This window comes from Erpetoichthys calabaricus, chromosome 3, assembly GCF_900747795.2.
Source record: "Erpetoichthys calabaricus chromosome 3, fErpCal1.3, whole genome shotgun sequence".
NCBI lineage: Eukaryota > Metazoa > Chordata > Cladistia > Polypteriformes > Polypteridae > Erpetoichthys > Erpetoichthys calabaricus.
This window is the reverse complement of record NC_041396.2, coordinates 179,978,675-179,991,288: the sequence shown is the minus strand read 5'-3', so window position 1 is coordinate 179,991,288 and position 12,614 is coordinate 179,978,675. Positions and strand designations below refer to the sequence as shown.

At 35.3% G+C, this 12,614-nt stretch overlaps 1 protein-coding gene across 1 annotated transcript in view; it reads right to left on the bottom strand.

Moving 5' to 3' along the window:
• Positions 1 to 1,050: 1,050 nt before the first annotated feature.
• The window catches only part of ufl1 (UFM1-specific ligase 1), a 99,414-nt gene continuing 87,850 nt past the window's right edge, over positions 1,051 to 12,614 (bottom strand). The window contains exons 17-19 of the mRNA XM_028797560.2: positions 11,621 to 11,706; positions 7,091 to 7,271; positions 1,051 to 1,304 (exon numbers count right to left, since the gene is read on the bottom strand). Of these exons, the coding sequence (XP_028653393.1) occupies positions 1,092 to 1,304; positions 7,091 to 7,271; positions 11,621 to 11,706 (480 nt within the window). The 3' untranslated portion in view covers positions 1,051 to 1,091. The remainder of the gene's footprint in view (positions 1,305 to 7,090; positions 7,272 to 11,620; positions 11,707 to 12,614) is intronic.

Genomic DNA, 12,614 nt, shown 5'->3' with positions numbered 1-12,614 from the left:
AAGTAAAAATAAAAATCTTCATGGCATTGAAAGGCAGTGCTCTAGCCTGCTGGCCATGTTTGCAAGTCAAAATGAACATTAAACCCTGTAAAATAATAACAAAAGATTTATTACCTTTTAGCAGTACAGTTCTATCTTTCTGATAAAAGTGTGACGAATTGGCACTGATTGATTGGACACAGCTGGCACTTTATTGCTTCTAAGCATCTCAGAAGATGCATCACAACATTTTCCTCTGAGGAAAACAAATTTGCTTTGTAAATAGTAATAAATCTTTTATGACTATTATTTCACAGGACCCGACATGTTTTCTGGCTCTGGGCTCCTTTAAGGTTTGTTTTGACAAGGTGCCACACAGCGTGGCTAATTGTGCATGCATTCAGGTTGCACTCTCTTACCCTTATGTGGGCCTGGCGGGCTGCTGGGACTCAAAAATTGGTTTGTGCTACTACATACGAGCACTTTCCTGTTTGAGCTTCAGAGTACCAGAGCACATGATGCAAGAGATCAGCGTTATATACTCCAGGGGGGCTACCTGATCACTACCATATCTGTGGTACACTGCACAGCATAACATGCCTAATCAAGTAGTGATGATGATACAACATACATGTGTGTGATGTCACACTGGCCTAACAAAACATTATGAGGTGCTGGGCTGAAAAAAATGTTTCTCTAAGCCAGCTGTATGGCTAATTTTTAGGAAACTATTCGGCAAACAAGGTCCCCAGCAAACACAGCATATTCACTGTGAAAAATGCTGTGGCGAATTTTGCCAACCAACACAAGTCTTCCGTGAGCAATTCACAAAGTAATACTTAAACCTAAACAAAGAAAACTCGTTATTTGTTAAATGCATTATAGATGAGTGTTTATTCTATTCTGAAAAGATGCATATACTGTACAGATTAATGAAAACAGATATTCTCCTGCATGGCCAAAGTTAATAAAATGTCTACATAATTTAATTAAAGGGACACGTAAGGCAGCTGGCAAGGAAACTAGTGAAACCAGTGGCAATACCATTTAACAAGGCACTGATTAAAAGAATTCATACTGAATGAAGCATTTATTAAAACAATGAAAAATGTTCATTCCTCAGTTAAAGATGTTTTCCTTGTTTTTAAGACAAGGTCTTTGATTACTGGGGTTAATGACATGAGTTCTTTGCGAATTTCATCAGCCACACATTCCTCAGGTTGATTCTGTGTAGTGTCATCTTCTGTCTGTCCCGACTTGCGATTTTGACCAATCAGTTGCTTCACTACCAGACTCTGATATTTAGACAGAAGTTTATGTTGATCCTGTGGAAAAAAAAAAAAAAAACATTTTTAAAGGAAACATTCTTTGCATTATATGCAGTAACCATACATATTTGGGAGTGTCCTTATGCATCTCCAAAGAATGCAACAAAACATTTATAAGAATAAATTAAAAGTAGTAAATAAGGCTTTAGCTCACAGTTATAGACTATGACCTGCATCAAAAATCAACTGTAAATCAGCAGGATAGTATCCGGCAACAATACTCACTGCAGTTTCAGAGTAGTTTTTATAAGACCACACCAGTCACCTACATATAGTTAGAATGAAAGAAATGAAAAAGCAGCATTCTACAACAATGCACAAACACACACAAAGATTTTATGTAATCAAATTAGAAATCTTTGTGATAATGTAAATCGATATGGGCTTTGGTAAGTATGAGCCAAGCTACTGCAACCTGAAGCAGTGATGTTTAGTGCAACTGGCAATATTAACGATTCTATCCTAATTCAGTAGGGTGTGTGTTTATCTATGTGTGTGTTTATTTTAAAGTACAACAGTAGACCAACCCGATAACGAACCTGATGAGAACATTTACCCTTGAGAAAACAGGTAAAGGGTAAGTAGAGGGAAATACTACGATAATACATTAGGTTTAATATTCCAGTAAAAAAATGTGTCTAGCAAAATACAGTAAACCCTTCATATTCACGAAGATTAGGGGCAGAAAGCCTCTGCCAATGTGAAAATTTGTAAATACTTGGGACCCCTTCCTAATACAGAGACAAACAAGCCTTACTATTTAGTAATTACAGTAGACCCCCGCAAAGTCACGGTTAAGAGTTCACGGCCTCAGTCATTCGCGGATTTTCCCTTAGAACGTATCTAATAATTGTTAGCGGAATCCGCAAATACCCTGTGCAATTTTTATGGGTTTTTTTTGTGGCAATACTGTACTGTAGAGGGAACAGGAAGCAACTGTAGGGAAAATACGGCTTGAGATGGTGAAAGTAGCCAATAGAATTTGAAACTGCGACTCCCAGCAGTCCCTGCAGTGTCTCCGATTGGTCTTCTGCTGAGGGTGCTGGGGATATTGGGGTCAAAGGATGTCAGCGCGGCTTTTAAAAAGTGGGCCGGTGACCAAAAGCAAAAAAAAAAAAAAAAAGTTTTTGTAATTTGTGTTTCAAGTTCCTGTCTCTCTGCCTGCCTTCTGTTGGGTTACCTGTACTTATTAGGTTTTGTCCTGGATCGTTTCGTGTCTGCCGTCTGCCTGTGTACATGAGGGCTGTAAGAGGATTCATTGCTATCCTGCAAAGAAAGAAGCACTCCTGAACCCATCTTCACCATTTCAGGAACTAGCAGTAGGACTGTCTTTACATTCACATTCAACGTGCAGATCTCTGGACTTTCTATTTTAATCATTACATTTCATCCGTTGCCGTTTTTTATGATTTACTGTGCGTGTTTTGTTGGTGCTTTGTTGTATTTAATGTGTAATTGCTGTAAGGGGAACAGGGGTGGTATTGTTGTTTTCATTTATTTCATTTGTTTTTCATTACATTCTTTATTTGCTGTTTGATTACCAGATTGCTTTGTTTTGTCTCTGTTTGTGAGTGCGTGCGGGTAGTGTCAAGGCTGGGTGCGTCCCTGCAATCTCCACCATAAAAATAAATAAATTGCCGTCTTCGACAATGTGAATCTTAGCGGCACCAGACCGCTACAGCATTATTCATTTCTCCTTGCTGCTGATTGCCTGTGCTGCATCTCCAGCTCAGTGTTCTTGTGTTTTCCGTTTTGTTCCTCTTAACCCTTTAACCGCCACAACCAGCTATAGTCATTTTCTCAGTGCCATTTGCAAGCACGCAGGAGCTGATCAGTCAGTGCCGTACATTCGTCGAGTAGCCAGCTCATGACCACTGCCAGCCACTTGTGAGCATGGTGTGGGTCTGAACGCAGAGCATTTACCTCTGTGTGCTTGCGTGCTGCCAGTTCAAGTGCAGTTGGCTCGGTGATTTACTTAATTTCATCCATGGTGTCAGTTGCATCTTGTACATATTGTTCCAGTAGTTTTTTTAAATAGTTTTTATAGTTCATTAACAGTGTGTAAAATGATCTGTGTTGCAGTAATTGTGATGCTTTTTGCATGAAAAAAAAAGTGTTCTAGTAAAATTTCACTTTTTTCTTTGTGAATTGTGATGTTTACTTAAAGTGCAGCAAAAAAATATTTGGCGTCCAGGGATGCATTAACCCCCAAGTAGGTGGCAGTTTAAGGGTTAAAGCCCCAAGATGCCACCGAAACGCCTTGCACCTTCTAAGGCTTCTGCCAATTAAGCCGTGCTTGCATGAATTACAGTACATATAGCGGCAACATCGGTATTTTACATTCTAGCACTGCGGGAGTCATAGCAGTACAGTATACAGGTTTACCTTTGCAATCTTTTTTTTTTTTTTTAAAGTAATGTATTAAGCTGAGTTTGAAATTAAATTAAAAGTGTTTTGGGGGCATATTTAGGGTTTAAACTATAATAATAGGCATTTTTTTAACCACATCCAAAATCACGGTTTTTCACAATTCGGAATGTAACCCCTGCGACTTTTGGGGGGTGTACTGTATACCTGTTTTGAACAGGTCGAGCTTTATCATCATTTCAATTCATTCTATTGTAACATTGACAATTTTTAATATTGTAACAGCATGGACAGACTACATCAGCCAGTGATGAGTCACCCATTGTAATTGCTGGCATTCCTTCACCAGTGGTAGATGCACCTATAAAAATGACAAACCTGCAACGGTGAGCAGTCCTTGTAAGGACCGTTTGCCACCTAAAAGAGCCAGAGAATAGATAAGAACTACAAATGCCATAAAGACCAAAAATGGACTTCCTAAGCTCTTTAGAAGAGTTGCTGGAAAGTGCCAAGGCTGAGATCCCAGGATATGTAGTGTGTTTGCATCATCAGCACAGGAGGAGGAGAGCTCATGGACTCATGCTTCCACTTACACGTCTGGTAAATTACACTGACCCAGGAGCACTGATGCCAGTGGAGCTTCAGGCTCATGAACCTGGGAAAAAATGTGGCAAAATGAGTTGCCACAAAGCCTAGGTGAGCTGTGTGAAGTAGGGCTGGTGGTGAAACTCTGCAGGCAAAGGGCAAGGCAGATGGAAGGGTTGTTAAGGGGAAGCAAAGGAGGGAGAGACTCAAAGCTGAGATCTGGACTTGGAATGTTCTTTGCAGCATTAGTTCAGTGAATGAAGACCGCCATGAAACTGGTACATCTGAAGCTCTACATGTGGAATTTCAACAGCACAGTTAAAATTGACAGGTCACTGGAGAGAGGTGAAGTATTTTAACACCTCTGTTACACTGCAGTTCTCTTTACGAACAATAAATTTTATTATCAAAAATATAATATGCACTTACAAATATTAGGTAACAATAATATTAATATATGATATTCTGTGATAGAAATCATTTTCAGTACTGTTTATATATTTTTGGCTTATCCTTCCACAATCTCCAAAAATATTCACATTTAATTGTTCAAGGCCAACTCGTAAATAACCAAAACCGCAAATGTTAACTTTGCAAATGTGAAGCGGTTATTGAATTTTGCAGTAAAAGTGCCATTAGAAAATGTGGAGAAGTAAAACTGAAAGTAAATACAAAATATTATACTTAAGTACAAAAATTTTTGAAACAAACTCAATTACAACAACAAATTACTTCTTTAACTGTAACCAATCAAGGAAATTATCCCAGTCGTTCACAGGAAATGCCAACTAAATCACCCTCATTGACTAATCAATTAAGAAGAACATCTTTCAGATGTGGCTATAAAAAATGAGTGCCAGGTGAAAACCAACAGACACAAAGAGAATGACAAGACCTCAGACAAGATTTTAAATCAGGTCTCTGAAGCTCGAAAGCATAAATGCTTGCTACTTTCCTATATGTGGCAGAGGACTACGGATCTTGCCCCATCGGGACACCTGGAAGAAGGACAGACTGGGAGGGAGGCACTATCTTTCCTTGAGCACAAGAGAGCAGCACCCCTGGGTGGTATCGGGGCCACAATCGTGGAACACCAGAGCTCATGCCTTTTGGGCTCCGTGGCTACCACCAGGGGGAGTGGAGCAATTTAACAAGCCCGTTTGGGCTGTGATGCAGCCACACCCAGAAGTGCAGCCTAATTAGGCTAATTACCACCTAAAGCACTTAGGTGGTAGTGAGCTGTAAGAGGAGCCTGCAGCCACCACTCAAGGAGCCAGAGTCGGGTGGAAGAGGACGAAGCTTACGAGGAGGAGTGGAGACAGCCTGAAGTGAAGGACTAAGGACCGAGTATAGCATGGTGATTTGGGCACTGTGTGTTGTTGTGTGTCACAAAATAAAGGGTGTGTGTTTTTGAAGACATCTGGAGTCCGGTGTCGAGGCTGATCTCTTACATTAAATATATTACATTATATATATATTTATTAAATGAGGCCACATGTTTACAAGCTTAATTTTTGGCTCACATTAAAGATGAAGTCAATTTTTAATATCTATACAGTCACAAGTATGTCAGAGAAAAGAACATATTGCTCCAGCAGTATTCTGAAATAGTCATTAGATGTTAACTCATTTAACATGTTCAGAGGTATTCATTTTCATGTTAAATGTCAAAACCAAGTTAGTGTTTTCAGTCCTTATCATGACCATAGTCTTTTAAATAATAATGTCGCTCATGATTTCTAGTTCTATATTTGAAGTCCAAGGCTGCACGATTGCCATGGTTACCACAGTGATATTTGAGAAACAATTAAACAAATTTTGCCTATTTATAGTGTATACCTAATACAGGTTAAGCTACTAAAAACATAAATGAGTGTGTTGATGGAAAAAACATTCATAAGGTTCAATATTATATTTTCAAGAAATTCTACACAGTATCTATTGGTCTTACTCAGTGTCCTCCAAAATACCAGTCTTACTTTAAAATATTTTAAATAATACAGAGAACACCTATTAAAAAATACACAACTATATTTATTATGAATTCCCAAAGATTACATCACAAGCTGTTATTTTAACCTGGAAAGTTTCCCTTAAAGAATCTGAACAGTTTATTTGGACATTGGCATACATTTTGAGTGCGACTTCTATTAATGTATTTTTAGTAAGGACACTTTTTTTTTTTACCAAAGCTAAACAGTGCACATACCACAAATAAGGATGTAACATAATTCACACTGGCTTGTGCAACAATTAAAAATATGTCTTATTTCAAGATGGAGACAATGATTCTTCTTAAATGTAATTAATGTGTTCATTTTCAACAAAAAACAAGTACGAGGGTATGAGCAAATTAAGTATAAAGAAAAATCTTGGTTGAATATTTAAATGCCTTTGAATTTTAATTTTAAAAGTGTAGATCCAACCAGAAAAGGTCTACATGCCCAACTGACCAACTCCAAGCTAATGGAATAATGCACATAGAAACAAAACATTAGGTTTTTATTTGCACTGTACTAGTTCCAATCTGCTACATGTTTGCATTCTGGTTCTTGAATGGACTAGCTTCAAGATGCAACATGCAATTACTAGCATAATTTACATCTAGGTTAACTAGTAACTCAAAACTGGCCGTGTCCTGTGCCTGATGCTTCTGGGATAGGGGCTAGTTCCCCTTGTCCCCTAGCTGTTTTGAGACTCTTATTTTGTTAACAATATAAATAAGAATTTACTGTATCAGCTAAACCAAATAAAATTGATGAGACAATGCTCCCTGGTAAAACATTGTTACTTACACACTGATACAATGAAAAAAGGCCCAAAGCACATACCTCTGGAATCATACCACTAAGAGTTGAAATAATTTGTGGCACACAACGTCCTGGTGCATGAAGCATGCAGTTTGTAGAAAACTGAAACATCAGAACACTTGTCAGATGGAGTACAAAAGCAGGGTCTTCAGTCACTTTTAGCTGCTCCATTAGAACTTGACGATGTTGAAACAGAGCTTGTCTGAAATCAGAATCAAATCAAAGAATGACATATTAGAAGGGTGAATGCATACTCTGACAGGTATTTGTTAAAAATGTAAACTGTGTAAAAATATAAGTATACCTGTTCGTAGATTAAAAATATGTATTTTTTTAATTTGGGAATATTATAACAAAAATATAACTCAAAAAAATTTGAATAAAATTTGCTTTGAATACAAAAAAGAACTTGGCACTCAATCCCCAACTGACCAAGGAGAACAATGCAAACAGAGAGTCCCCGTCTACAATAATTCTTTGAATATGTTAAAACAGCAAGTAAAATAAAAGCTTAAGCTAGGGCCATCCGGCATTTTTTCTTTAGAAATATATTAATGAATTCTTCCCAAGTCACGACAGCGTTTTAAACAGATTATTACAACGTGAATTTGATTTTTACAATTTGAGATTATATAGAACACTGGATTTTGGACTGTGCTCGTTGAGCACAATTAGTGATCATGCAAGTAATGTGGTATAGGGTAATAGAAGCAATTTTTACATAGCATAATTTTAACCTGTTTGATATCACTTACTTTTGTTAAAGCATTAGTAGTGACCTGAGAGATAAACCATTTCTTCCAAAAATGTTTGTGTAAGTGTACGGTATTCCCAAAACAAGTGACATATTGATGCAGGTGCTTGATGACATTGCTTACAAGTTAGATTTTTGCCTTAGGTACACTTTGTGACATTTTTAAAAAAAGATACTGTATATGTGATTAATAAAAAGTTAGTTAAATCATAGCTTGCCTGACACATACTGAACTAGAATGTATTTTAAGAATACTCTGTCATTAACTTAAAGAAGCAACTTACAACTAACATTAGTAATTATGTTCAGTTAGAGTACAATACATAAAAATAAATAAATAAAATAGAGGAAATATTGCATCCTCAAGAAATGTGACCAATACACCTCCTGATCGATTAGGATCAAGTTATAGTTTAAATCTGATCTTTTGTGCAGCAAATAAGTTCTTTCCAATTAAGAGGCCTTATAAGTAAATATTAGTTAGTTTTACTTACACAGAAACACTAGGGCATGGGAACTGGAAGCTACAAATTATGGTTTTTTGCTCGGATCTGAGGAACATACTATTTTCTATAAATTGGTTAATATCAGGCGGCACGGTGGCGCAGTGGGTAGCGCTGCTGCCTCGCAGTTGGGAGATCTGGGGACCTGGGGGTCGCTTCCCGGGTCCTCCCTGGTGGAGTTTGCAGTTCTCCCCATGTCTGCGTGGGTTTCCTCCGGGCGCTCCGGTTTCCTCCCACAGTCCAAAGACATGCAGGTTAGGTGGATTGGCGATTCCAAATTGGCCCTAGTGTGTGCTTGGTGTGTGGGTGTGTTTGTGTGTGTCCTGCGGTGGGTTGGCACCCTGCCCGGGATTGGTTCCTGCCTTGTGCCCTGTGTTGGCTGGGATTGGCTCCAGCAGACCCCCGTGACCCTGTGTTCGGATTCAGTGGGTTGGAAAACTGGATGGATGGATGGATGGTTAACATCAACATTAAACTAGCAGTTTCTTTGAAATGGCAAATTAAAAGTTAAATGCAAAGATGCAAGCCTTTCAAAGATGTGCAGAAAACGAGACTTAAATCAATTGAGCCCTTTTAATGATTACATGCGCCCTACATCCACTGGTGGAAACCAATGAATTACATTTACAATTTTAAATTATTTTTAAATGCAAATAGTTTCTCTTTAAAAAGTATACTTATTTAGTAACAATTCGACTTGATTACATTTTAAAGTGAGTCGTTAAGTACTGTTGATTGCTTAAGTTTAAAATTCAAACTTGACAATGAATTAAAATATAACTAAGCAAATATTTTTTGGGGATGTAGGTCATCATGATATTGGACTTCAACGTGTTTTTAATAATGATACAATGGCTGCATAGTTCTCTCCGGCTGTGTCAGCAAATGGGTGCATCTCAGTATCTCTTAGTGTAACGACCAAGTGAATTGGCCAGCAAATGTTAAAAGACCCTGCCTAAAATCTCATGTGCTGTGACTTTGTTGTTTGCACGTGGAGATTACCTGTGTGGTAGACAATGGTGTGGTAGGCCAAGTTATAGTGTCAGCACACTTTATAAAGTAGAGACCAGACATTCCTGCCTAAGCTTAATCCAGTCTCTAAGACATAAAACAAAGCAGGCTTATTATACAATGTAGACTCTGTTTCCCAAGAACTGTGGAGTTATATGCATGCAACTTATGAAAACACATGGAAAAAAAGTTGATTTTTTAAACTAATAGTGTTTAAAATAATACAGTAGTATAAAGCATATTTGAAAGATACTATTGTAAAATTCTGACAGACAGAGGAGCATTTCTAGATACAGAAACAAAAGCTGCATCTGTTAGTTGTAGTAATAGAAAAAGATGAGAGCCTATTTACTGTTATTAAAAATAAGGTCAGTCAGTGAACTTACAATAAAAGAGTCAAAACTTCTTATGTTCTTCTATAACTCACCAATATTTATGAAGTTCAGCGATATCTAGTGATTTGACTGCTTTGCACTTCAAATGTAATTTTTGACAAAGTAATTGACAGTTTAAATATGAGGAGTTTGCACTGTAATTGTATGATAGGGCTTAAGATCTTGTAAGAAACATGCACTACATATTGATTGCTGTAATTCATTTTTATAATTACATCTTAGGCATTAGGAATAAAGAAGTTAGTACATTGTACATTATAAAATTATTGAATACTTTAGCAATAAAAATAACAATTAGGAGCAAAAATGTTTTTTAAAAGATAAAAGCATACAATATATAATTTAAATGTAAAGCAGTGTTTTAGCTGCCAAAATCAATTATTTGTTTCTAAGGGCAAAAATATTTTCTAGATAATTTTGTATTGGCATACACTTACAGTGATTCTGCACCCAGAACACTGAATATTTTAAAAGTATTTTATATAATATGGTATACAGTCATGCCCATTTTTTCTAAAAATTCTGATTTTTTTTTTTATTCTTTGATTGATTTACTTTGTTAATCCCAAAGTCTTTTCTACCTCAATTATGTTTTCTTCATATTATACTAAAAAAAAATACAAAATTCTACCATTAATTATTTCTATTTTCTAATGAATGAGTCTATAAATAAAAGAAAAATGTTATAAAATGTTAATGGTGTTATATTTAAATTAAATATAATATATACTAAGCAAATATAATGAACTCTAATTGAGATAGTTTAATTTAGGGCAATGGTAATAGAATTTTAATTGTTTACTGCATTAATTTTACTGATCTAAATGTATAAGGATTGATGATTCAGACCAGAAAATGTGAACTGCAACATGTTATTAGGTTACAGTGTCCTTATCAAGTCCTTTAAAATCAGTTTTACTATACCTGATAAAAGAAAATGGCCTTGAAGCAGTGACCAGTTGTCTGAAAAGGACAAGCCTTCTATAATAGGAAGCACCAAAAAAAAAAAAAGATGCTTTTATTTAAGTGTGTAATGCACAAGTGAGGTGCACATAGCACATACAACAGCTGTGTTCCCTTGCCTAACAAGTTTATTTTGATGCCACGCATAACCGGCACTTGACACATTTGTCTAAGCACATATTTTAAGTATCAATTGACAAAATATACATTTTTTCTCCAAATAACCTAAACACCTTTTTCTTATTTGTTAATTTAATGTATTTGAGAAATGCAGCACAACCAAATGAATTTGAGACTTCAAAATTTGCTTCTTTATAATAGTGCCTAATATCAGCAAGATTAAAAAGACTTTTGTTATTTTGATGTAAATATCGGGTTTTATTTCTGGTGTCTCCTACTGCAAAAATGCAAGATTTTGTTATTTCTTCTGAAGCCTTTGCTGTCTCAAACAAAGTTTATAATTGATAATTACAGACTACAATGTTAACTGGTTTTTATAAGTGATTATTATTAATTGCTTACCAACTGTATACAGATTACAGTTTTAAATTGAATTGCCATATACAGTTCACAAGTGTGTGTATACTGTATGTCATTATTAATAAATAACATCTATTGTATTACTATGTATATGCTGCTTACACTTTCCAAAGAACAGCATATACATTTCAGGCTATTTACTTACTAAGGTTTACCCCCCCCAAAAGGAACTAAATAAGTAATTTTTTTTCGTAGTGTACATTTTTACTTTTACTTTACATGTCAGATACTTTTAAGTATTTGTCTAAATACCAATATTTCTACTTGAGAATGAGATGTTAATAAAATAGCACAGAAATGCACACTTATGTTTGAAAAAAAAATTAAACTTCAAAAAAGTTTATCAGTAACAGAAAAATAGCAAAACAAAATATAGACAGTTCACCTTTCCTTCTTTTTGTCTCCCTTTTTCAACATTATTCCACAAATTTCCGTCATTAATTCCAGATTGAGAAGAAAGTCTTCAAAACACTAAAGCAAAAACAAATTGTAAAATATAACAAAGATAAATTCTGTAGATGGGGTAAAATAAATAAATAAATAAATAAATAAATAAATAAATGCAAATATTTGATAAAGTCAAAAGGGTAAACTAAAATACGATTAGATACACTATTAAAGTATCAACATATGTACAAGAATTAACAAAATACCCCAAATATAATAAAATATCCTGGAAGTTTCAGCATTAAATAAATAAATAAATAAAATAAAATAAATGCAAATATTTGATAAAGTCAAAAGGGTAAACTAAAATACGATTAGATACACTATTAAAGTATCAACATATGTACAAGGATTAACAAAATACCCAAATATAATAAAATATCCTGGAAGTTTCAGCATTAAAATAAAAAAGGAACAAAAAAATTTTTTAATGTAAAATATATATTTTCATTTAAAATTATCAAGCACCTTATTATTTTTTAACAATACTGAGGTAGGTCACTGGTTTAAGAGTCACCAGAGTTTCTCATATCTAAATCTTAACAGCTTTACTTTGCATATGGAATAGTCTTGACCTAAAGTCTGCCTAGTAGCAATCAATTCATTGTTCAATGGTTACTGAACTCCAAGATTGTTGATGTGTGCCGCACTGAGACAGTTAATAGAAAAACACTCGAGAGTAATTTTATGATTTATTATTTTGCAAAGATGGCAGTGATAAAATAATTCCAAAAATGGCACCTCATAAAACAAATCTACCAACATTCTATGTATTGCATTTTTTCTATTAAAACAATATTAGGGATTTAATCAGTTTATACAGTTACAATCAGAAATAATCACACACCAAAGATTTGTAAGGATTCACCAATTACTGGTTGTTGAAAGAGCTAGATTTTAATATGCTTCTTTAAGAGTTGAAACTTTTTGCT